Source organism: Caretta caretta, chromosome 1, assembly GCF_965140235.1.
Source record: "Caretta caretta isolate rCarCar2 chromosome 1, rCarCar1.hap1, whole genome shotgun sequence".
NCBI lineage: Eukaryota > Metazoa > Chordata > Testudines > Cheloniidae > Caretta > Caretta caretta.
Genome location: NC_134206.1, coordinates 303,652,983 through 303,680,444, shown reverse-complemented (window position 1 = coordinate 303,680,444; position 27,462 = coordinate 303,652,983). Strand labels below are relative to the sequence as shown.

General features: G+C 40.7%; 1 protein-coding gene across 7 annotated transcripts in view; it reads left to right on the top strand.

The window, feature by feature from the left end:
- Positions 1–27,462, top strand: part of DOCK4 (dedicator of cytokinesis 4) — a 414,714-nt gene that overhangs the window by 140,990 nt on the left and 246,262 nt on the right. For 6 of the 7 annotated variants that reach the window (XM_048836082.2, XM_048836079.2, XM_048836080.2 and 3 more), the window contains 4 exons: positions 8,158–8,241; positions 11,891–11,931; positions 13,522–13,577; positions 15,796–15,892. The exons of the other annotated variant lie outside the window; for it this stretch is intronic. In XM_048836082.2, coding sequence (XP_048692039.1) covers positions 8,158–8,241; positions 11,891–11,931; positions 13,522–13,577; positions 15,796–15,892 — 278 coding nt within the window. The remainder of the gene's footprint in view (positions 1–8,157; positions 8,242–11,890; positions 11,932–13,521; positions 13,578–15,795; positions 15,893–27,462) is intronic. 7 annotated transcript variants of the gene reach the window in all.

Here is a 27,462-nt window from a genome sequence, read left to right as displayed (position 1 = left end):
TGGTAAAAAGCCTCACCAATTTGCCTAGGTGACTACAGACCCAGACCCTTGGATCTTAAGAACAATGAACAATCCTCCCAACACTTGCACCCCCCCTTTCCTGGGAAATGTTGGATAAAAAGCCTCACCAATTTGCATAGGTGACCACAGACCCAAACCCTTGGATCTGAGAACAATGAAAAAGCATTCAGTTTTTACAAGAAGACTTTTAATAAAAAATAGAAGTAAATAGAAATAAAGAAATCCCCCCTGTAAAATCAGGATGGTAGATATCTTACAGGGTAATTAGATTCAAAAAACATAGAGAACCCCTCTAGGCAAAACCTTAAGTTACAAAAAAGATGCACAGACAGAAATAGTTATTCTATTCAGCACAATGCTTTTCTCAGCCATTTAAAGGAATCATAATCTAACACATACCTAGCTAGATTACTTACTAAAAGTTCTAAGACTCCATTCCTGTTCTGTCTCTGGCAAGAGCAGCACACAGACAGACTCAAACCCTTTGTTTGTCTCCCTCCTCCCAGCTTTTGAAAGTATCTTGTCTCCTCATTGGTCATTTTGGTCAGGTGCCAGCGAGGTTACCTTTAGCTTCTTAACCCTTTACAGGTGAGAGGAGCTTTCCCCTGGCCAGGAGGGATTTCAAAGGGGTTTACCCTTCCCTTTATATTTATGACAAGGTATTTAGGCATGCAACTTTCACTGGCAAGGTCCACCCCACAAGTACAAGATGGGTATAATTTGTATATAGCTCTTCACTTTTGGGGTTAAGATGTGCCAGAGAGAGAATGGGGGAGATTCACTCAGCAAAGAGGCTATTTAGAGTCAGGTTAGGACTTAATAGGAGCTCTGCTGATGAAAGTTAGTCAGAGAAGTGCTGAACTATTGCATTTCCAGGCCAGGTGGGCCTTGACCTCTCCTGTATGAGCCTTGTCTTCTCAAGCTCTGTTGACTTTAATGGACATCAGGTGCTAACCACTAACAAATTGAAAGGTCAGCATTTACTGTATGGGTTAGAGAACAGCCTTTCCTTCTCTCTCTCCTTCCACCAGCAGATGCAAAAAATTCTCCTGTCTAGTTCAGAAGTGAGACAAAGACTGACTGCGGTTTATTTGATTGCAGCACTCTGAATTTTGCATCCTGGTTAGAATGGTCTCTAGAACAGCTTTTTATGTTTGCTTTTAGCTGATTCCAGCTAGAAACATCCGTTGTGTTTATGTCCGTCAGAATTTTAGCCAAGAATCTGACAGAAGATAACCTTGCTGAATTAAAGTAATGAAAGGGGGAGGGGGAGGGAGTACTCTAGTCTCAGCTGTGTATTTGTGCGTGTGCCAGATTTAGTGCTAAACTCATCTCTATGGGTAGCCAGTGCTCCACTAGCATAAGGGACTAAGGGTGGGGAAGATACCATTGAGCTTTTTCAGACAATCAGATGACAGATTTCGGATAAAGCTAATGACTTTGCCTACATATTATTTTTGAGTCCAGATAGCTGATTAGGGTTGCCAACTTTCTAATCTCACAAAACCAAACACTCTTGCCCTGTCCCGTCTCTGAGGCCCCAACCCCCACTTGCTCCACCCCTGCTCTCTCCATCGCTCGCTCTCCCACCTCATTCACTTTCACTGGGCTGGGGCAGGGGGTTGTGGATGGGGCTGTGGGCTCCAGCTGGGGGTGTGGGCTCCAGAGTGGGGCTGGGGATGAGGGGTTTAGGGTGCAGGAATGGGATCAGGGCTGGGGCAGGGGTTGGGGTGCTGGCTCCAGGGACCGTGCTTACCTCAGGCCGCTCCCAGGTGGTGGCACAGTGGGGCAAAGGCAGGCTCCCTGCCTGCTCTGGTTCCGTGCTCCTCCTAGAAGCAGTCGGCATGTCCGGCTCCTAGGCGGAGGGGTCAGGGGGGTTCCTGTCTAATGGGAGCTGTGGAGACAGCACTTGCAGCAGGGGCAGCATGGCCGCCCCTGGACCTAGGAGCTGGCCTCTTCGGGGAGCCGCACAGAGGCAGGGAGCCTGCCTCAGCCCTGCTGCACCGCCACCTAGTCCTGCTTCAAATCCATTGATTGCTTCTCCAACACAACAGAGCCGCTTCCTCCAGTCTAAGTCCCCCAGACAAGGAACTAGTCCGTTTGCCTTAACACAACCTCTCACCAAATCAGTTTTTTAACACCGCCACTACCTCATCAGTCTCAAATATCTTTCAGCTGCTCCATTTGCTCCTGTTCTAGGGGAGGTAGTGTTTTTTGGATAGGGCGCTGAACTGGGTTCTGTTCCCAACTCTGCCACAGCCTGCTGCGTGTCCCTCTCTGCCTCTGTTTTCCCTCCCACCTTTTGTCCTTCTCTGTTTAGATGTTTGGGGCAGGGACTGTTTCTTACTTTACAGTGAGACCCCTGGTCTGTGCTACCATAATACAAATAATCTCTGCCAGGTTGCTGCTGCCACCACCATTGCATGTCTTGTCATCTGTAGTTGCGTATACACATGCTCACAAAGCTAAATTTAGACTCGTGCAACACTGCTTTTCCAGGTCCATATGATGCTTCCTTTCTCTATTCCCTAAAAACAGAGCTAGTGGGGGGAGAGGAGGCAGAAGAACTTGCAGCTAAGGTCACAAGGAGAGGAGGCAGCTTCAGCCTCCAGTGGAGGGACGTAGTGGTGCATGGGCAGGCAGCAGATGTTCAGTATTGTGGATGGCCCTCTGCTGTGCAAAGCAATCAAAGGCCATGAGAGGTGATTAAACCAGATTTGCACTCCCCCAGGCTACAGCATTTAAAAGTAGGGCACAGTATAGTCACCAGAGGTATGTAAGTGTAGGTAAAGTGGTATTTGGGGGATTTCTTTTTGGGGGGATGAGTTGCACATGTAGCAAGAGGGAAGCCTTTTAAGGTATGAAGACACAGGAAAGTTCTCCTCCCTCCCCTTCTTAATTGATGGCATTAACTTAAACGTAAAGAAGCTTTGTGATTTTTGGTATTTGTATCCCAATTGCATTATTTTTGTCAGTGCAGACTCATGATTTTCTCAAACAGCACACACACAAAATACACACACCACATTGGAAATTACAGTAGATGCTTCTCCCTCACAAACTTCTTAGAATCAATTTAGGGAAACCTATTTGGTTTCTCACGCAGTTTATGAAGTAAAAGTTGCAATATCAGCTAACTCCCCAACAAAAAGGAAAGGCTTTACTTGTCAGCTAGGGCCCAGCCCTTACAGCTTTAGAAAGAAGAGGGATTCCTTCCTTTATTTTCCCTGGTGCATGAGACAGGGCCATCTCCAGCAAACATGTTGCAATGCATAAGAGAGGCCGATACTTTGTGTGTGGTGTTCACATCAGAAATGAAACATAGCATATTTTGCAAGTGATTCTTTTTTAGGCTTCTACAAAATGCTTAGCAGCTTTTTTGTTGCATTTTATTTCTTTCAAATATTTACAGTTTGCTCTCTATCAGATGTGCCTCACTTAAGTTTCAAAGTACTGACTGCAGTTAAACGATGAGTTTTATTTATGACAACACATCGTAGCTACTTTACAAAATCATATGGCAAATTCCTGCCACAAAGAGCTTATATGCAGCAAGGAAAGAAAGGGTGATGCATTAAAGCTGTACCATAGATTAGTCAAGACTCTTATGTCCCTGCCTCAAGACATTGAGCACCACCTTGGCATAATCCTTACATGAGAGACTACTTTTTAGAGACGAGCCTGAGAGCCCTTTCCACAAATGCCTTCACATTTTATATATTTTCCACAAACATGGAACATTAAGTGGCAGCCAATTCTAAATGACAGAGAGTACTATAAATGTAGCAAATAAAGCTAACCTTTTTAAAAGCAGATTGACTTTTCTGTGTATAATAGTTTGGGGATTTTTGTGCTTTACTTTAAATTCTCTGCCACTCTGCAATGCACTTTTAGTTTCCTTTGAGCGGTGCTGCTAGGAACACACACTGGTTATATTGAATCTGACCTTGATGCAAGACCTCTGTTAGAATTCTGCCAGTATTCTGGGAATGGAACAGGCAAATGTGCTGGCTCAGTAGGACAGGTGGTAGCCTCCTTTCTTCTTTCTTCTCCATGATACTTTACAGAATACCCCTTTACCAGATGTATCGAGGTACAATTTTGTTCCATCTGTGTTTCAAAAAGATTTCTGTTTTTTTCTCCACTATGTATTAGTTTTAGTTGTTACTTTTCCTGAAAAGTTTCTAATGTTAAAACTTACCTATTAAAAAAATCAAGTGTTTCTCCGATCCCCAAGAATGTATGACATCCAAGAAACTTAGCGTCAAACAAAATCAGTCACAATAATAGAACAAAACAAAAATGTGACAGGATATGTTGGTTTTTGAAGAGCAAATTACAGTCAGTACTATTTGTTACTGTTACACTAAAAGTGAAAAGATCAGTATATTCCTGCAGTTATTGTCTTTGTGTTAATTCCAATCATACTCTGATTTTTATTTCAACTACATTGTAAATGCAGAGTCACTTTTGGTAGCCTTTGTAACCTAAGGACACTTCTATTTAAACAAGTGCCATTGACGAAATGGTCCTGGTCATTCTAGGGAAGTTTTCAAAAGCAACAAAGGGATTTAGGAGCACAAGTCCTATTGATTCTCAGTGGAACTCATGCTCCTAAATCCCTTGGTGCTTGTTGAAATATCCTCCCTACTTAATGTTTTTGTTAGCCCCACATCTTTACAAAAGAATTAGTTGAAAAATAAATACTCAACTCATTTGCTTTAGATGAGTAAGCTATCATTAGCAAATTATTCTCTTACTCAAATATTTATATTAACCTTCATCCTCTTGCAAAAAAGACAGTTGTTTGAGTTTTTATAGATCTTTTTCTTGTAATAGACCTAAATTAGGATAGTCTGTTTCACATAGGCACTATGGAGAAAGACAGGCGATATAAAATCACTAAATTAAACTTCAATATGTTAATTACATTTCTAAAAATAATAAATAAAAGTATATATGCTTAACTAGTGTTCACAGTGCTACAAGTTCAGGCTATGTGGCAACCTTCTGGGCTTGCCTGATGGCCACCTAAGCTCACAGGCTGTTTATAGCGGGAGAAATTATGGCTCTTGGGAGCCATATAAGTCAGTGAATATGGGAGCATTAAAATTCTTTAAAGAGAAATTTGGCAAGAATTTAAACTTTAGAAGTGAGATCGGGTGTTCTATCTGTGCAAAGGCCACAAAGCATACAACCTGTCCCTCCAGCAATCCAGCATATAGGACTCCGAAAGACATTTATTCTGTGGTATGTGCTTGTATATATCCAACTTCCACTGAATCCAATGAGTTGTGTGCAAAGCTGAGGGTGGAATGTGTAATAATATGCCATTGACATAAGTTTCTTTCAAAAGTTTTAGTCTCAGTATCTCTGTGTGTGGAGCAGAATTTTTGAAACTGATGCTGTTTTTAACTACTGAAAACTTGAACCATGTATTTTTCCCTGGGACAATTACTACAACAACAAGAAAGCCCCTCTTAAATTTCTGGTGTGTGAAATTATACAAGCAAATAGTTTTCTGAATTACCAAGTTAATTCCATTAATGTTCCATGCCAGTCTTGGTCATATAAGGAAACAGCAGTTTAAGCTCTGATTAATTCAATATTTGTATGTATCTTTTTACCTTTGATTTTCTTAGTTACAATACAGAACGTAACTAAGCTGAAGTGAAACACAGTATTTCTTTTGTTTTTACAAATACTTTAAAACTTCGTGGGCTACAGAGTTGGGTAATTCTTGTTAACTGATGTTTAGTGCTGGGGGCAATTCTTGTATGACCTTTTAAAATGGGCATGAGATCAAAATAAAATGTTTCCCTAGGCTAAACTATTACTACTTGATGTATCTGTTCTAAAAGATAGGGTTTGTCATGCTGCTTCAGAATCAAAACCTGGAACTTTTAGGTGAAGACTCAGAAATGGATTTTAAATTCTAGTGGTTGTTTACAGCTAATCACTTCTGAAGATAAGTGCAACAAGATCACAAGGCAGGACAGTACATTATGTCCTAATTGGATGTACTCATTGCCTACAGGAAACCAGACAAATAAGTGTAGTCGAGAGGCTGTAAAATGGACACTTAATTTGCAGTTGGGATTTAGAGATTATTGCAGTTCTTTGGCTGAGGTAGTAGCTCATATATGTACATGTGGTTTCCTTTTTCCTTTAGTGTCAGTATCTTTTGTTATGTCTGCCTCTCTGACTTTCTATTCTTTTCTACACATGTTAAGATTCATTCTTTGACTACTATTCTTGTAAGTAGCCTTCTGAAATGCCCCACCAGTCAATTGATCCAGTAGCATGTTCTGGTTTAGCTGTTATCCTAATAAGTTTCTTATGTTTTTCCTGTTAGTTAATGGGTTGCAAAATCAAGCCCTGAAAGATTATTAGCAGTTCAGGGAATCAAATCAGTCTCCTAGGTTAATAAGCTAGTGTCACAACCTGCTTGATCTTACTTGGCATGTTAATTCAGGACCTAGAATCCTGTGTGTGCATAGGGTGATCTAGAGCCCAACTGATACCTGCTGTTTGGGTGAACATCTAGTTTATTACTTCTGGATAATTGGGGTTTCTCACTATTTGGCTTTTGATTTGACTTTTGGATTTTGATCGCAGTTTGTTTTTGTCAGGCTTTACCAACTTTTTTTAAACTTTAAATATGACACTAAGGGGTAACTTGCGCCTTTAGGCACAGCCTAAAGCCAGCACATTTATGTGAATAGCATCACCCAGGAGTAGCCAGGGGAGACACTGAGATTCTGAGGTACAATTTCTTCCCTGTTTCTTATGAGGGGAAGTACTTCACTGTATCCCTTTCCATGTCAAACCCCTTATACTTATTCTAGGGTGTGTGTGGGAGGAGGAGGGGCCTAGCCCAGTCGCTTATATCAGAGAGTACAGTATACAGAGAGCAGGGTCTGTACTCCCCACCAGACCTGGACCCACAGTTGAGGTGGAACTTATTCACGGCCGCAATGGGGTGAGGTGTCATAACTCCCCACCTCAGTGAAGTAAGACTTGGATGCTGTCCTGTTATTGCGTCTGTGAATATACTTTGAAGTTATTTTTTTTTAAAAAAATCCACAATAGAGAATACAATCCTTTTTGATACTGTGCTTCACAAAATGTTACTTGCTTCAAAATGTGCATCTAACATATCCACTTTGCAGGGCTTGAAAATTTAACAAACACAGTATTAGCTGGAGGATTACCTGGTAGCTAGAGGTAGAGGCTTAAGACCATGAGGGGCAGAGGGCTATTAGCTAGGTCGAAGAACACCACACTGGTGAGAAGCTGTACTCCCCTGATTACAGCTGGTACTAGGAAGAGGAAGGATGCATGGGTTTCTAACTGTGTTGTCTGTGGACCATGTCTGGGGCTCCAACTCACATATTTCTAGTTAGTAGGTGCCCTGTAAATTGGAAGCCCACCCCTTCTAGCTGCTAGAAAATGTCTTTCTTTTCTTCCCTCCATTTTGCCAGAGTTGCAATGCTACTGTGAGGTTAGAGTCTTTACTCTTGGCTGAGGTGGAAAGGGATCTGAGAATAGGAAAAAGGTCTCTGCTACTTTCTCTTTTCCACTCTCTATTTTTGGATCTCATCCTTTGTGAATAACTTCATTACCTGCTTTTGTTGCTTTTCCAAGCATTTCCTATCCACTGGGTCCTGAATAGCTTTAGTTACATGGACCAAATATATGTTAATTTCATCTTGATGTTTGGCAAAGGTAGAAGGAGCAATACAAGCATTGGAGCTGTCTGTCTTGCAGACTGAGGAAGTCTGAAATGCATCAGTTCCAATTTGAAAGGATATTATCACAGCTGTAAAGGCTAGAAACTTTAATTTTTTAAATTAAATTATCCAGAAATCAGTGGATTTGGCTCGAGGACTGCCTTTCCACTCATTTTTTTATGAGTGAACATGTGGATTTTTCAAGTTCTACATTTGGCATTCCATTAACAAAAATCACATGCTTTGGTCTTTGTGTATTTGAGGCAGCCCACAACTCCATAATTTTCATTAAATGTCCATGTTAAACACATTCCTTTTCCCTGCTGCATAAAAGTTTTAATAACAAGGAGCACGTCTGATTTTTTTAATGTTGTGATTAACTGCAGTATAATACCTCTTTCAGTGATAGCCAGTTTTCGAGGAACAGTCCCACATGGCTTATCATTGGAGATTGGAGACACAGTTCAAATACTAGAAAAATGTGATGGTAAGTACACAGGTTAAAACTCTCTGTTTTAATAAATTGTTACTGTGCTGATGTGAATTTGAGTCCCATCACTCTTTGTTTAAATGAAGCAAAAATGTACATCTATGCTTGCATGTGTTTAAGCTTGAAAGGATTCGATTTTTTCGTAAATGTCAGTTAATATTGATTTAACTGTGCACAAAGAAACCTATGAAAAAGTATTTCCATTGATAAGAATTGGTAAGAACTGATAACATTATCCCAACTATACATACAAAATGATGAGGTCTAAATTAGCTGTTACCACTCAAGAAAGAGATTTTGACATCAGCTTGGATAGATCTCTGAAAACATCTGATCAAAGGGTAGTGGCAATGAAAAAAGTGAACAGAATGTTAGGAGCCATTAAGAGAGGGATAGATAACAAGCCAGAAAATATTATAATGCCACTATATAAATCCATAGTATGCCCACACTTTGAAGACTGCGTGCAGTTCTGGTTACCCCATCTCAAAAAATATATTAAAATTTGAAACAGTGCAGAGAAGGGCAACAAAAATGATTAAGAGTCTGGAACAGCTTCTGTATGAGGAAAGATTAAAAAGACTGGGACTTTTCAGCTTAAAAAAGAGATGACTAAGAGGGGATATGATAGAGGCAGGGCCTTCCCTAGACCAAATGGTGCCCCAGACGAGGAGAGTCTTCTGTGCCCCCCCTCCATTTGTTAAACTTTTGGAATACCTTATAGCACTATGAGTCCGGAACACCCCAGACCCCCTAAACCCAGCACCCCTGGTGTTGCCTGGGTTGGGTCACCTGCCCCTAAATCATGCCCTGGATAGAGGTCTGTAAAATCATGACTGGTGTGAAGAAAGTGAATTAAGAAGAGATATTTACTCCTTAACACAACACAGGAACCAGGGGTCACCCAATGAAATTAATAGGCAGCAGGTTTAAAGCAAACAAAAGGGAGTACTTCTTCACAGAACGCACAGTCAACCTGTGGAACTTGTTGACAGGGAGTGTAGTGAAGGCCCAACTATAAGAAGGTTCAAAAAAGAACTAGATAAGTTCATGGAGGATAGATCCATCAATTGCTATTAGCCAAGATGGTCAGGGATGCAACTCCATGCTCCGTGTGTCCTTAGTTTCTGATTGCCAGAAGCTGAGAGTGGATGACTTGGTAGATCACTTGATGATTGCCTGTTGTTCGTTCCCTCTGCAGTATCTATATGATGTTCCCCTCTGGTGTTATCTGGACTGGTGATATGCTAGGTCACCCCAATCCTTGACCCTGGGAGCCAGTCTTATTCTGCTCTGCTGTGAGAGCCCCCACTCCTGGGTTGTTTACGCACTGCCTCTGGCATGTAAGCTGCTCTTTGGATTGTGCAACTGAATGACACTAGCCAATATCTCCGGTCCCAGACACAACCCTAGGAACCTCCATCTTGCAGTGTCCAGTTATGCCCGTTGGGTGTTGCAAGCTTATAGGACTTCATCAATTTAACAAAGAAATTGATATGTACCAGGCTTGTTATCCCAAGGGGAGTCTCTGACACGCTTTAAACCAAACGCACTGCTTCAGGTAGAATAAACAAACAGATTTATTAACTACAAAGATAGATTTTAAGTGATTATAAGTCAAAACACAAGAAGTTGGATTTGGTCAAATGAAATAAAAGCAAAACGCATTCTAAGCTGATCTGAACACTTTCAATGTCCTTACAAACTTAGATTCTTCTCAGGTTGGCTGGCTGGTTGTCCTTCAGCCAGGCTCTCCCCTTTGATCAGTGCTTCAGTCGGTTGGTGGTGATGTCTGTAGATGGAGGTGGAAGAGAGAGGAAGATCATGGCAAATGTCTCTCCCTTTTTATCATGTTCTTTCTTCCCCCTTGGCTTCCCCCCCCTTCAGAGTCAGGTGAGCATTACCTCATTGCAGTCCTAAACTGACCAAAGGAAGTGGGGTGACTCACTCGAGAGTCCAACAGATCCTTTGTTGTTGCCTAGGCCAGTGTCCTTTGTTCTTGTGAGGCTGGGCTGGGTTTGTCCCATACATGCCCTGATGGGGTGAGAACTTCCCCTCTGCTCTTGGAAAGTTTTTTGCCTGGGCTTGCTTTAAGCCATGAGGACACACTCTCAGCCTCATAAATATATTCATGAAATTACAACCTATAACATTACTATAACCATGATTACTATAACATTATTATGACAACAATGCTCAGTGCATCGTGAGCCTTCCGAAGACACCTGATATGACACACTTTGCATTAGATACCACACAATCATATTATAAGGATGAACATGGGGCTGCTGGGTGTTCCCCTGAAGTACAGAATGTCACAGCCTAGCATTGGCCACTGTCAGGATACAGGATACTGGGCTATATGGACCATTGGTCTGACCCAGTATGACCATTCTTATGAAATTTTCAGATAGACAAAGTAGAAAAAATGGTACTTCAGAATTTTATTTTAAGAATATTTACTTCGTATATATGGACATGTAATGTTGACAGCTTGTGTTTTAATAGTGATAAAGCTTTTTGAATCTGTGTCTGCTGTCATTAAATAATTATCTGACATACCATAAGCTCCCACAACTGTGAAAATTAAAATCAATAAAAATAAAACAATGCTTAAAACCCATAATATTTGCACAGCTGTGAAAATTTAAATTGATAACTAGCTAAAAATAAGCTTACAAATAAATATTGATTGTATCCATGAAAATTATAATAAAAATTAAATTCTGCCAAGCTTACATATGTTTCTGTATGTCAAAGGAATACTAATGACTTGGTTTTATCTTTGTAACTGTATTGCTTTTTGTTTCTTGTCTATGTTTGTTTAATATCCAGGGAGAAAATAATTGTTAAGCAGTAGGGAGGTCTCATTGTGACTTTGTTTGTGCTCTCTTGGTTTTTCCCAGGGAAGCTTGACTTTCAGCAGGAGGCTTTTAAACTTCATGCCAAATCACAAGTTTAAATCCTAGAGTAGTGTTAAAGATTCCTGACCTACTTCTGTTTTGATATAGAGGCTCCTGGAATAAAAATATTTTTAGACTTGATTTTAATGTATGTACAGAACTAAAATAAAGGAAATAAAACTGCATTTCTTCCATAGAATCTCCTTAAGATCCTACGTAAAGTCAGTTTTTCAAAGCTATATTTTTGTTGTTTAAGATAACATACATTTGTTGGCATAGATGTGGGGGTGTTAAACTGCTGATCTAGTTAGTCATGAATGATTAATCTTTGTCACAAAATGCATTAAATCTGCTTTAATTATTTTGAATTTGGTTCTTTAGGATTTTTAGTATAATAATGTAGCTAATAGCCCTAGCCTGGTCAGCATAATCATAGTTCATAATAGCCGTTAATGGAATACCTTTAATATTCGACACGTTGCTTGATACAAAAAAAAGTAAGATGCATGGTTGGGGTCATATTTGGAGGATATAGCCGAAAATAACCATAAAGCAATTTCAGTTGATACTTTAGCGAGTTAAAAAATTACTTTTCAATGCACAGAATGTACTCAAAATGACTGCAGTCTATTACACTGTGGTATGTAGTAGTCATAGCATTCCAAAAGAAAAATATACAACAAGTTTTTGAAAATGGCAATGGTTTACATGTCTAAAAAACCAAAAATATTATTTCTCCACAGGCTGGTACAGAGGATTTGCCTTAAAAAACCCAAATATCAAGGTAAAAACCCAGATGTTTCTAACTATAATTTGAATTCTTTGACAAAAATGTGAATTCAGTCAAACATGTTCATAGGTGAGTGTAAGAATATGATATTTACCATTATGGGAATGCCACAGTTTGATAAGATACTATGGTATTTGGTGTTTTATATTTTAAAATCAATGTTGACAGAAGTATCCTTGATCATGGATTATATATTTTTTTTAATACTCTCATGTTAATACTGTGAGCCCCTTGAATGTCAAGACCTCTTGGCAAAATTAGCTTTTGTTTAGGCAGCATAAATTAAGCCTGGGGGTTTAAGGGAAAGCTAAATGAAATTCTAGAGAGCTAGCTATTATGAATGAATGGTGAAAATAGTATTGATCAGATGCTTTGACTTTAATGTGCAGACTCAGTGTAGCCTCAGAGCCCAATTAGATAGCTATTGTACCTCTTGCAAATGCACATGACACTTCTTGATGCCAGTGAAAGTCATAATGCTAGAGTGAGATCCCTTATTCTTTCTGATTTTTACACTTTTTTGCATTAAAGTAGGTTCGGAATTAGATTTTGGTGCTGTTGGGTTCTCATTTTTGTATCTTAATCTGGTTTGTAAGACGTTTGCAATTACCCTTGCACCATTTTGGATTTGAGCTACAGCCTAAAGTGAATATTGATTGCATTTGATCATCATGTGCTTACTGTCAGTGTAAGTTTGTACCCTACCAGATGTGTCAAAAAAAGTTATGAATGGGACATCCTAAATACGACTCAAGCTCTGTGAGGAAATGAGCTAGCCATTTGTGCACTGTTGTCACCTTTTGTGGATGAAGGTGCTTTTTGAACTTGACCTTGAAAACGAGTCTTCTTGAAGGCAGCATGGTCTGGTAGTGTTGCTCTGCCAGGCTTCTTCGCTAGCTATTCTACAATCTGTCTCATAGCAAAACGGGGCACCATCAACTGTTCTTAAACCACGAAGGATTTATTTTTTTAAATTTTCCATCTGAACATGTTAAAACTAGTAACGTTTTCCTTTTTGGAAAACTCATCATGGCTTTCTCTTGCAGTTGTTTCTTTAGTGTAAACTTGCCTGCTTTTGTTTACTGCCCTGCTTGTAAATCACAATGCTCTGTAAGGAGTGCTTGGTGGTAGTTAATTGCTGCTGCTTTGCTACCAGAGAATATAAAAGAATACTGTATTCTTGAGTAGATCCCAGATAAACCATGGAGTCATTAAAAATGCTGTGTTTTGAAAATCCATTCCAGATGTCAATTTTAAGATGTCATAGATAAATGTTGTCCACAGACTATTTGTCATTGTCCCCTTAAAATAGGACTTAGTTAACATTTTTACTATCAAAGAGCTATGCTGCAATGTTCTATACATTCTATACACATTTTTAGCTTCGTATTTGAAGTTTCAATCATTTAAATCTATATTATATATACTAAATAGTCACAGTGGGATTTTTTGTCACAAATAGTGTCACTGATAAAACATTGTGCAAGTTTTTCTCTGAAATGGTTAGCCTAAACCAAGGTTCTCTCCTAACAGTAGGCAGCTTGTTAAAACTTTGTGCATTTATTAAACTATTTTCTCTTTCAGGGTATATTTCCATCCAACTATATTCACTTGAAAAATGCGTGTGTTAAGAACAAAGGGTAGGTTGTGATTTTGTATTCAGCTATTTAAGGAGGCTGAGAAGAAGGATCTGAACTTGTACAGATTGTTGTAACATGGCTTCTTTTCAGGCAGGATAAAGATATAATTTTCACTGGTGTTTAACACTGTAAAACTTCAGCTCACTGCCCCCAAGGATTTAAATGAATGTCCTTAAACAGCCTGGCACTTTCATTCAGGCATAAGATAGAAGTCACTTATTCTAAAAATACGTGGAGCAGAAATGGGGAAGTAATTTCTGTGTTGTCTAGTATATGCAGAGAACAATTACTTGTTTTAACTACTGGTGTTACTCAGATTGAGTTTAATAGGCTGGCTCTCTTGTTTAAACACAGTAGTAGCTCCCTACAGGGTTCTGCATAGAATAGTCTATTAGCCATTGCTGAACATTGTTCATTTTATTTAGGGTGTCAGCTGCTTCATGGCAGAACTAGGTTACCATTATTTGAAACAATCTCCTGGCATTCACACACAAAGTTGAAAGGGACAGTTTCAAGTCAGTGTATGCGTTATAAAAAGATTTTACAAATCTAAAATTAATAGAATTGTTTTCATGCTTTTTGTTTTTAAATTACAATAAAACATTTTTTGTTTTAGTTTTGGATGTCTGCTAGTCTATTTTCATTATCAAAAGCAGAGTTAGTAAAAACCAAGAGGTTAGAAATTCTTTCAATTAAAAAAATCCTAACATGCTAGTAAAAGGGAGAGTGACATTTTGTTAAGGTGTCACTTTTAACTTGACAACAACCCATTTAAAATATCCTGTTTATCAGTGGTTATCAGGCCAGCACAGTTATTTTCCTTAGGTGTTTGCACAGTTCCTGAACATTTATTTCCTAGAATTGACCTTCTTTTGTTACATGCATGAATAGAGGAATTATTGATTAAAATTAGCAAAAATAATTTGGAATTACTCATCATGGAAGAGTTCTTGTTTTCAGGGTCCTTTTGACCTGAAAGGACCTGGATAGCATGTATTACACAAATGCTTGAAGGTTTAAAACTACATCTCCCTTATGGGAGGGGAGAATAAGAAAGTGAGTAGAAGGTCAAAGCTCCATGACTGGCAAATAAAATCTTCCTGTTTGGCATCCTCTAACAACTGGAAACCTGGTCAGGACAAGTGAAATTGAATTTCCTATTGCCTGCTGAATGAGCCACTGTCTGCTACGTTTCTAAATTACTATGCTATCTCTGCCCAGCCAGTTACGCCATTCAGTAGGGCTGGTTGAAAATTTTCCACTGAAATTGTTTGTGGACAGAAAATTGGGTGCTTGACAAAATAAAACTCTTTGTTGAAAGTGCACAAAAATGGTTCTGTGTGGAAAATTTCACTTGCTTCATGCCCCAATTTTCCTTTATGGGCTTTACTCTGCAGCCAAATTACCTCTCCCATGATGCTGTGTGGCCAGGGAATCACACGGTGCTCCTCAAAAACTCAACAAAAGGGGAGACTGTGGTGATTCATGGGAGATGTAGTTCAGCCAAGAAGCCAGGCCATAGTTAACTATTGCAAACAGCCTCTTCCTCCTCCTCCAGATTGGACCTGATCCTCCATGGTGTGTGCTGTTTTTACATCTGTGTAACTTTGAACTAATGGAGTTGCACTCGTGTAAAATCAGTGCAACACAATGGAGGATTTTGCCCACAGGCTTTTTTGAGAAACATATTGTTTGTCATTGGACAAGAGCAAGTCAACTTAATACATTTTCCTAGCTAAGGCAAAAACGTCACAACTCCTGTTTCCACACTGAACAACCTTGCTAGCTTTCTTTCCTGAGTCCTTGCTTCCAGTCTATCCCCTCTTTTTATAGGAATTGCATTTCTGGAGTAATTTACGTAAACAGAAGTAAAAAAAAATAAAAGGGGGGGGAGCATGTTCACTTGTTTAGTCACTAAATTATAATAGCACCAACAAACTTTTCTTTTAGCTGAGGAGATATGTACAAACGTGCTTGAAATAATTGTATTGATATAAAGCTATGCGTGAAATCCTGCCCCCTTTGAAGACAATGGCAAAACTCCTATGACTTCAATGGGACCAGCACTTCACCCTATGTTTTTTTTTTCAATTAAAAAGAAAGAAGTCCCAGGGATGTTAATAAATATCAACATTTGTAAGAGAGAGGTTTTATGTTAGCAATAGCAGTGTGGTTTATATTGGTTGTATAATGCCATATATTCTTCTGGATGCCACAGGCAGTTTGAAATGGTTATTCCAACAGAAGACTCCGTTATCACAGAGATGACATCAACTTTAAGAGACTGGGGGACAATGTGGAAACAACTTTATGTGGTAAATACTATATAATATTGCCTCGCTTGAACACAGTTTAAAATAGATTCTGTCACCTTACAAATAATAAAATAAAGTGGTTTGTATTTAGGAAAAAACAAAAGGAAAAAAGTATTCATCCAAAGATCAAATTGTTTGGCTTTTTTCTCCATGCAGGATTTATTTAAACCTCTTTTTTTCCCCCAGTTTTTTTTTAATCCAATATTATGGTTTTCTGCCAGAGACTAACTAGGACATCTGTTCACCGTGTAAATGATAGTAACACAGAAGAATAAATGGGAATGGCTTGATTTGTTATCAAAGTCTAGATTTAAAAATGGTACGTTTTGGGAGCTGTGACTGCATAAATCTGAATGACAATATTAACATGGCTATTAAAAGACAAAGACCAAAAAAAGAGCAAGAACAAGAAGATCAAATGGTTCTTTTTCAAATATAAACAATCAAAAGCCACAAACAACAGAGTGAAGGAAATAATCTAGAACGTAGTAACAAACAGAAGGTAACATGAAAGAACTGCAGTTTCAGTCCATAATATTAATCAAACAAGAAAGTAAAGTGCCACAGTTAGTTGCAGCTATTGTAGGGAGAAAAGGACTCAGAGGAAAAGAGGGAAAAACATTCTTCCAAAATCTGACCCCTTTCCAGCAGCTGTGGCTTTGATTTGACTTTGATTTTGGAATGGGAGGTTAAATTTTGCAGATTGTTTTAAAAGAAAAAGTTTTTGGAGGACAAAAAGTCAAGAATGCACAAGCCTGACCTTGAACCTCCTTTTGAAAGAAATGATGAACAGCCAGTGGAAGGAAAGCAGCTTGATACTTAAGTAAAAAAGCATCAGCCACACTATCAGAGGCTCGTTCACCTGCACATCTACCAATGTGATATATGCCATCATGTGCCAGCAGTGCCCCTCTGCCATGTACATTGGCCAAATCGGACAGTCTCTATGTAAAAAAATAAATGGACACAAATCAGACGTCAAGAATTATAACGTTCAAAAACCAGTCGGAGAACACTTCAATCTCCCTGGTCACTCGATTACAGACCTAAAAGTTGCAATTTTTCAACAAAAAAAACTTCAAAAACAGACTCCAACGAGAGACTGTTGAATTGGAATTAATTTGCAAACTGGATACAATTAACTTAGACTTGAATAGAGACTGGGAGTGGATGGGTCATTACACAAAGTAAAACTATTTCCCCATGTTTATTCCACTCCCCACCCCCCACTGTTCCTCAGATGTTCTTGTCAACTGCTGGAAATGGCCCACCTTGATTATCACTACAAAAGGTTGTCCCCCCCGCCCACCCACCCCCCCTTGCTGGTAATAGCTCATCTTAAGTGATCACTCTCATTACAGTGTGTATGGCAACACCCATTGTTTCATGTTCTCTATGTATTTTCCACTGAATGCATCCGATGAAGTGAGCTGTAGCTCACGAAAGCTTATGCTCAAATAAATTTGTTAGTCTCTGAGGTGCCACAAGTCCTCCTTTTCTTTTTAAGATAAAATGTGTTTCACAAAGTAAAAGTGTGATTGCCGAGCTGAAACAATGACATGCTGCCAGACAGAAGAGAGATTTAAAAATACTAGTACTGAAGGTTGTCAGTTACATAATAAGTACGGCGTATAAGTTAGTTTTAAAAATATTGGCAGGATGGGAGAGAACAGCTTTTATTTTGGCTTGCTGTACTTTTTCCTTTTTTCTTTCTTAGCAAGGACAATTTTTTTGTTGCTTGACTCAATTTGTCTTGTTTATACTTAAAACCCTACAAATTCAGCATGGGTCAGTCTGTGATCTGAGAGCCCTATTATCCTATTTGCATGGGTTGCAAAGAAACCAACCCCTGTAAATTAATGTGGAGGTCTGATTATAGATTAAGTCCAGCCTCCAAAGAGGGCATCCATTCTCACTTACCTCAGCACCTCCTGAGTAGAGTCCAAACTTAGCAAAGCATTGACTTAAGGCCATCCCTATTCAGCAGCATTATATGTAAACATGTGGTTAAGTCCCATTAAAGTCAATGGTGCTTAAGTACATTCCTAAAGCTAAGCATGTGCTTAAGAGTTTCGCTAAATAGGGATAAATGTGCTTCTGATGTGGGGTCTCATTAAGGAGGATTGTAAAAGGTGAAATCACAGCACTACTTGTGGAAAGGAGGCTGACTAAAAGGATAGTTCCCATGGATTCACAAAAATTTGTAATTGTGAACATCCTCCATCCATTTCTATAAAATCTATTGAACCTTTACTACTGAAAGTTTGGAGGAAAAAAATCTGAAAAGCAGTTTTAAAGTTATCATGTTTCAAGGATTTGGTTCATACTTCCAAAATGCCTTGTCCTACACACTCCAAATTTGCTTTGTTGAGCAAAAGTACCATTTTAATACTTTGATGGTTGGGTGGCAGGGGATTGATGGTTGGGTGGTAGGGGAGCTATTCAAAGTTGTATATGATTTAAAGAACTTGTGATAGGATGTACATACATACGGCTAAAGTAGGCCGGGGTTAGCTAGGGGTTTGTTAGGGGCATAAAAAAGAGGCTAAGGGAGAACTCCTAAAGGGAACAGGAAGAGCACTTTGTCCCCAGGTCCAGGGAGGAAACACTATCATGTCCCAGACCAGGAAGCAAGGAGAATTTGGGAAATTGACTGTCATGTTTAAGCAGAAGAAATATATTGCTTGCTGGGGATGATGTAAGATAGGCACTATTTCAGGGTTGGCCAAATTGTGGCTTGTGAGCCACATGTGGCTCTTTTACCGTTGAAGTGTGGCTCACAGAGCCCCCCCCACCCATTCCCCACCTACCAGATGGGGGGGCGGGAAGAGATTTGGGACCATTGCCTTGCAGCAGAGTAGTGGTGTAGGGGCTTCTGCCCAGTGGGGAGGGGGAACTCGGGGCTTCAGCAGGATCTGGGCTGAAGCCCCAACCCCTTTCAGGTGCCTCCCATAGGGCTGAAACAATGAGCTGGGCAGGTGTGTCCCAGCTCTTGAACTTCTGAAAATTACCCTATGTGGCTCGGAGGGTCAGTAAGTTTGGCCATCCCTGGACTATTTGTTTTTTCCCTTATTTGAAGCAGACTATCTTTTGTTGCTATTTTTGGACCCTTAAGAAAATTGACCGATCTGCTGCTGATTCCAGAATTGGTCAGAGTCCAGTAGCATGTTTTGCGGGTTTGAAACCAGGAAGGGGGCCCATCAAGGAGCCCAGAAAGGGGGACAGGGGCGTGGAAGGGACGTGGACCCATTCTTCCCTGACTACAAATGTGGGGCTTCTGGGGAGGTGGGCAGGACTTATGGGGCATGGAGAGGTGGAACTATAGGGCATAGTGGATGGGCATTGAGAGAGGCAGGGAACCGCAGGGCATAGAGACAGAGGACCATAGATAGATTCAGCCTTTTTATCAACATTAAAAGGTTTGTAGATACACAAAACTGCTAGAAGCCCTCCACTTTGCTCATCCCCTCCATTCCCTCCACCATTCTTAACCCTATACCCTACCCAGCTTGAATTTCCTTTTCTTCCCTCCCATCATCTCTTATGAATTCAATAGGTCAGTAGAAGAAGAATGCCACTTTGGGCCTTATAGATCTGTCAGACCAGGGCTCCACACCTGCAGACGCTATACACAAACTCCATTTAAATTTCAGGACCTAATTTTTAAAAAAGGGAAATCTCCCCCAAAGTTTGTTCGATTCAGCAGAAAGTGTTTCACTGGCATTTATCTAGCATGTCCCCAGAATTACATTTTCTTCATGACCGTTCCACAGCTTTATAAAACTCAAATGTTGAATCTGGAAATGACCGATTAATGGCTCCAGCCAGTTCTCCATCATTGACTATTGCCAAGTCTAATTTACATAACCCACCCGACATTAATTATGCCCCCTATAATTAGCTAAAATATAAGCAACGGTTAAAATAACAAACTACTAGTCCATGGTAAAATCCCAATTTCCTGTGTAAAGGATGCACTTCCAACATGCCTTATTAATAATATGTTCATATGTGGTATTCCAGTAAACTACTTCCTAATGTTGACTGCAAAAAAAGAACTATATGGGTTAGTTACTACATAATATAGTTTATAAATATGAACTTGAAGGGTCTTGCATACGCTTAAATGTCATATAATCCACAGACTTTATAGCACTAAACAAATGTAATCATGCTATTTCTGAGAGTAAAAATATTCTTCTACTGTACCCACACATCAGTGAGAGAATTTATACAACTGACCTATCTGAATGTTTCCTGGAACTATGTTCCTTTCACAATCTTTGCATGCTAAAATGATATATAAATTCAACAATGTATGTCTAACAGCATATTTTCAATGCAGAACAAAACAAGGGGCAAAGGTAAGGTACGCTGGGTCATATTGAGTCACAGAATATTAGGGAAATTGACTGGATCCCTAAATTGTTCATTTCTAGACTTAACTTTTACATTTTATTTTTACTAAGGGACCTTATTTCCAAACAGTGCTGAGTAACTGCCCTCTGAAACCCAGATCCCTTTAAGATATCTCCAGCTGGACACTTAAAAATGGAGATGTCCAAAATCACTAGTGATTTTTAGAAAATTTAGACCAGGAAATTTTGAGAAGACAAAATTGTTTCTCAAAAAGAAAAGGAGTACTTGTGGCACCTTAGAGACTAACCAATTTATTTGAACATGAGCTTTCGTGAGCTACAGCTCACTCAAATAAATTGGTTAGTCTCTAAGGTGCCACAAGTACTCCTTTTCTTTTTGCGAATACAGACTAACACGGCTGTTACTCTGAAAATTGTTTCTGTAGACCTCTTCTACACACGTTACATGGTGCTTCAGTTTTTTTAAAGAACCTGTTTTATTGTAGTTAGCACAGACCAGATATGAAGAGAGGGCCTGATATAAAGCCTGTTGAAGTTAATGGAAAGGCTGCTCTTGTCTTAAGTGTTTTGAGTCAGATCTGTAGTGTTGTCTTTGGATAGAGTGGTGCTGTCTAGGTAGCTTGTATCTCTCGATATGTGAACCTTCACCACTCGAACACTTTGAGCAGAGTCGTTTTGGAAGTGTATTTCGTTTTCAGTATATTTAAACCCACAGACAGGCCTATACTGTAATATTTTTATAATACAAAGTGCATCCTCCAAAGTGTACATGGACCTCTTGCTTTCAGGAGTAAATTGCAGCAGTGATTGCCACTTGGGGAAAGTTTGTTTAAAAAATGTGTTTGCATATAAACATAGTACTTCTGCAGTGTGTTAAACTGGCAGAATGAACTGCAGGATTCTGCAGAGTACACTCTGGGGACTTGCAAATTTCCAGCCAAACAAATCCCAGGGGTAGCATTTAAAACTTCCAAAGCTTTATTTCTTCTGCATAGTTCCACTTGTTGGATCAAGGTGCAAGCAGTAAAAGCTTTTGGAACCTTCTGGAAAGCAATGTCCATTGGGGCCACTTGCCCCTCCCTTCCCCTATCATCCTGGTGGGTTCGGTGGGTATAAAAGGGGGAGTGGCACCAACTACCGCTCAGTTCCTTTCTAACTGCTGAAGGTTCAGCAAGCTAAAATTGCACATAGTGTCCTTGATGCTTGCCTCTTGGTTTTTTCTTTGTCCTTTTCTGCCCTTTTGATGCAAATGTTGTTTATAGTTTGTCAGTCAGATTTTTCCTTTAAATGACACAAGGCAATCTCCATCCAGCCTGTGCTTTGTCTGGACCACATCACACACCTTACTGGTATGGTAGCTCACCAGACCTAGTCAACTAAGGTGACGCTGAATAAGTTCAGTGTCACCTTCAAAGAATGTCCCTTAGAAGTGGGTTTGGCTGCTTCTTACACCCCTGCACTGGGGAGGCATCTCAGGCTGGTCACTGTCAAGGTCCCTGGGTGACCTAGGAGACTTGGCTATGTGCCTAAAGTGACTCTCTTGATGCTGGATACAATTTCCAAAGGATCTGGATCCACAGCTTTCAGATTGTGCCACCCAGTGTGGATATGGAGCTACAAAACGCACATCTGGATCCAGCAGCCTAGTGTGGATCTGGGGCTGCAAAACATGGATCCACAAGAGAGCAATGATCGAGTGCTACCAATCCCCTCTCCCCCACAACATCGAACAACGTGTATACAAATCCATGTCCAATAAATATCGCTTTGGATCCATGATAAGAGTCTGAATCCAGATTCTATAGTTAAACGTGAAGAACTGCCAAGCACAGTTGCCAAGAAGGAATCCTGTTGCCTGGGATCCGGCCAGCATGAGGATCTGACATCTTTGACTATTGAGTCACTTGTTTACAGGCTCTGTACCACTGAGGCCCAACATCCACCAAGGTCGGTGGAGTCTGGTGCTACATTTCCAACACCATGATCTTTGCAGAACTGCTTGCCTCACTCAGTGGTGCTGGCACTATGGGTGCTGGGGGTGCTGCCACAACCCTGGGCTTGAAATAGTAATAACAAACACCAAATACGTGGTTTCCATCATCAGCACCCCCACTATAAAAATTGTTCCAGCACCCTGGCCTCACTGATTCTGTGCCCGACAGAGTGGCGTAAAGAAGCAGATCAGTGTGGAGGTCTCGCAACACTGGAAAAAAGAAATGATCAGAGCGGGAATGGTGGATCCCTCGGTTTACAGGACAGTGTTTACACACTGTGTTTCCTGTCTGGCCATTTTCAGATGCACACACTCAATGCCCTGCTTGTCTTCCAGTGTTCCATCTGTCAGACCCTTGCCTTGTTGTAGGTGAGAAGAGGGACTGTCCATTCTTAGGCTCTCTTACTATCAGAAGCTGAAAAAGCCAGTTTACTTAGTCCTGGGCCTGTCAGTTCCCTGAGTTCTGGGTGTGAACTCAAGTTTTTCTCAGGAAAACATGGAAAGGTCCCTGCAGCAGGAAAAGGCTCTGGCAGGGAGAGACTGCAGGGACAGGCTCCAGCAGCTCCATGCTGCCTCCTCCTCAGTCAGTGCCTCCCCCCAGCCACACATAGCTACATGCCACAGTGTGGATGCAGTCTTCTCACTGCAGCATGTAGCTGCACATACTGCACACACTACTGAGAGTGTAGACAAGGCCTAAGTGTTGAGACATCCATAACCTACACTTAATGGTGCATAAGGTTTGTTTCCTGGCCACAGTGTGAATGAAATATAGTGTGTGCCACTGGGCAAAATTTGTCTGGCTGTACTAACTCCCTGAGGTTCATTGTATTGGTCTCTGGGTCCCAGAGACAGAACTCTCTCATTTCCAGAAGTATTCCAGAGTTGTTACTCCTTCTATGTCATATATTTGTCTCTTTACAAATAACTCCGATGGGAGTCAAAGACGACCTCTGTCAATAAAACTGTACCTTACTACTTGGCTTTTCTGTGGCAGCAAGAGTTCTATTAAAGGCTGTCATGACTGTTCTCCACAAATTATTGGGTATCTGTCTTCGCATAGATTTGTCCATTAGTAGAGTGTCCAGAGGGTTCTTTACTAATAGTTTGAACAAACAAGGGTACTTATTTAGGAGATGTATGCTCACTGAAGCCTTGATATATTCCAGACTTAGAAACTTTCTGACAGTGGACAGATTCAATGTTTTTGCTGTGATGTGATAGCTTGAATACCAGGCTATATTTGAGGCCTTGGTCAGGCTATTTGTGACTCTCCTATCTTTTCTTGAGACTAGGAACACTTGAACCACAATGTCTCAGTACTTTCCAGTTTCCTTATTTCATAAAATGGGGAAGAACGTGCCCTCCAGGGAGTTCCCTTATCACTTTCCTGCCATCTGCAGTAAAAATCCTAGAGGATGTAAGGGATTCTTCACTTTGATATCCATCTACTCCAATGTTTGTGATTTCAGTGGAAGATGCAATCAGAATCTGTCTAAATTCTGATGGGATAGCATTAAGGGAGTGCATTACACACATCACCAAAAAGTTTGTGCTAGCCAGTTGTCAGTCAAATTTCCTGTTTGTAAAGGTCAGTATCCTCATTGTATGGGTCCTATATCTCATCTACCAGGGGAAAATGGTGTATTAGTAGATTATTTGAGAAGAGCTTTTCACTGGACAGTACAAGTGCTCTAGCAAGGGGTCCATTTTATATTATCTTGTTCTACAAGTGGGGTAAAATCAGAAAGGGTAAGGCATAAACTGTGTTCTACCTAGCAAGGGACATAAAAAGCAAGAAGAAGAGATTCTATAAGTACTTTAGGAGCAAGAGAATGACAAAAGAAAGTGTAAGTCCTTGTAGTGGGGTGGTCACCCGCTCCTGCCTTAAAAGGCTTAAAACAGCCCGGGGAGAGGGCTGTGGCAGGGAAGGAAAACTGGGGCTGATTGGGAGAAGCAGCCTCAGCCGGGGGTCATGCCCTAATCAGGCTGTGGCTGGCTTAATCGGGGCCCAGCTGGCCCTTATAAGAGGGAAGTGGGCCAGGAGCACACAGAGTCTGTTACCCGGGGTTCTTTCAACCCAAAACTCTTGGTAACTTTTACTCTGTGTGAGGTGGTGTCAGGAAATAAATCAGGGGAGATGCGGCTGTCCGACCGATAGATGGCTGGCACAAACAGGACAACACAAGAGTGCTTTCACTTAAAGCTAAACTTTACTTAGTCTCAAGCACTTATACACACGTCCGCAACGGGTTAGTAAAACACCTCCAACCCTTCATAATTACCAAAGCTGAGTGTGACTCTCGAGTGGCACAGTGGCAGTCCGTCCGCTGGTGGGGAACACAAGATGCATCCAGAGGGAGAGTACAGTCCTGAAGAGTCCCACCACCTCAAACTTTTCCCCCTTATTTATACATTAGTAATAGAATGACATGTCCCTTAAAGAAAACTTGTTAAGCAAGCAGTTCCAATGGGCAAGCAAGAGGCTTCTTCTGATTATCGATTAACCAGGTGTGGGTTTTTCAAGTTTGCAGCCTTGAGGCCCCAATAGACATTCCTGGGGCACATCCTGGTCTTCTAAGACACATGTATCAGCAACTTCAACACAGTTCTTATCAGGAAGGACATGGGGTCAAGCTGCCCTCTCTGGCACCCAAAAAAACCGCTCCCCTCCTGCCTTGGTTAAACTGAGACTGCTGAATGGAGAGTTTACAGCCTGCTGACTTGTATGCTTTTAGCAATAAGCCATAGTGGTTTCAGACACTTTACTGGTTTGCCAAAGTCTCCCCGTACAAGTCTCCACTAGCTGTGGAGGGAGACGGGCCTGGCTGCTGGGGAGCATACCAGGGTACCTAAGGTGAAGCAGGGCTGGGGAAGGCCAAAGGAGCTGGGAGGCTCCAGCTGGAAAAGCCCCAGGCTGCAGGCCTGGCAGACAGCCTAAGACAGCGTACTGGGGTTGAAACAGGGCAGCCCAAGGATAGGTGGAGGGAGCAGGTCCAAACCCCCCTTGCCTCTGATGCCTGGCTTATACAGACTGCAGTCGGCCCCAGTGAAAGGGTGTTAGATGGTGACTGGCAGTCGCCCATAGGCTGAGGCAAGGTGGGGATAGAGGGTGGGGGGTTCCCCGGGGAGGGGAGACCCAGATCTGTGGGGTATTGCCTGGAGGGGCAGCACCCCACGTAAAAGGGCACCGGGGTCCAGGAGGGACATGGGGGCCAGTGACGGTAAGACACCGGCAGAGGGCGCTCCGGGGCTGGTAAAAATTCCCAGACAGCCAGCAGGAGGCACCGCTGGGTGAGTCTCCACCCCGTTACAGTCCTCTATATAGCCTACTAGGAGAGGCAATAACAGATGACCTCAAGAAGGCTGAAATATTTATTGCCTGTTTTGCTTCAGTCTTCGCTAAAAAGATAAATTGTGATCAGATACTTAACACAATTAATATTAACATCAATGGGGAAGGAACACAAGCCAAAATAGGAAAAGAACAGGCTAAAGTATCTTTAGATAAGTTAGATATATTCAGTTTGGCAGGCCCTGATGAAATTCTGCCTGCGGTACTTAAGGAAATAGCTGAAGCAATCTTGGACCCATTAGCGATTAGCTCTGAGACCTCATGAGGAACAGATGAAGTCCCAGAGGTCTAGGAAATATCGTATCTCTTTTGAAAAAGGGAAGCAAAGAGGACCTGAGTTACTTCCATACCTGGAAAGATACTGGACCAAATTATTAAACAATCAATTTGTAAGCACCCAGAAGATAATAGGGATAATAAGTCATAGCCAACATGGATTTATGAAGACCAAATCAATGCAAACCAACCTAACTTTCTTGTTTGACAAGGTTACTGTCCTAGTGGTTGTGGGGAAGCTGCTGCAGATGTAATATATCTTGATTTTAGCAAGGCTTTTGATTTGCTTGAGTAAGGCACATTGCACTCGCATAAGCAAACTAGGGCAATGTGGTCTAGATGAAATTACTATAAGATGGGTGAACAACTGTGCTCAGAGTACTGTAGTTATCAATGGTTCTCTGTCAAACTGGGAGGACGTATCTAGTGGAATCCCACAGGGGTCTGTCCTGGTCCAGCACTTTTCAATATTTTCATTAATAATTTGTGTGATGGGATGTACCCCCTCCCCCCGGGGTGAAGCCTCAAAGCCTTGGAACCACTGTGCACCCAAACCATTCAGCTGGCTTGGCCTGAACTGCTCTGCTCATGATACCCAGCCAGCCCCTTCGGGGACTGTTATCTCCCAGCACGACAGCAGGTGGTGCCACACATCCAACTGAGTCACCTGAGTGCTTTACCTAAGCCACTCATGGACTGACAAAAGCAATTGAATTTGACAGTGAAGCTGTAATGAAATTGTATGCACTACTTCTTAATTTGAGATAGGCTTCAATGCTTCATTATTTAATGCGAGTCAAGCAAAGAGATCTCCTTAAATAAGGCTCCTGTACATATTTATTATGACAGGGATGTGGAATCGACTCCTTTTTGTAGTAAGATATGTGGGCTCTAATTTCATAACATATATGATTAGTTGAACTAATGTATCACTGAATCATCTGTAAATACAATTATTTTAAATGTATTTGCTTATCAAGGTGTTTAGAACTGTTCTTCATTATTTTAACTCATGAGAATCTTTTTCTCTGCTAATTTTTATTTTTCAATCATGGATTTTTCCACACTATATTTCTAATAAAAGTGAAATTAATACATCTCTAGGGCTTTCTTAAACCTCCTTCGCCTCCTTCCCCAAAACCAAAACAAAAAAATCCCTCCTTAAGTTTATAATTTTGTAGGCAAAAACATTTTTGAACATCAACATATTCAATAATACTAGGATAGCCTTTGTACCAAAATGCAGCTATGAAGCATAGAATTGGTTAATATAATGGTTATTTTAATTTCTCAGCAATAGTGACAATTGGAAAAACAAGAAGTTCTTTGGGTCAGGGACCATATTTTTGTTCTGTCTCTGTACAGCATCTAGCATAATGAGTTCTGATCCATGATCAAGGCTGCTAGACATAACAGCAATATAATTATAAAATATCCAAAATATTTATAGAGCTTGGAAGATATTGAACATCAGACTAAAATAATTGTGAGGAAGGTCACATTTTGTGTCCCATGGTGGTGTCCATTTTCAGTGGCATAGCCTATATTTCATATTGGAGTTCAGCTA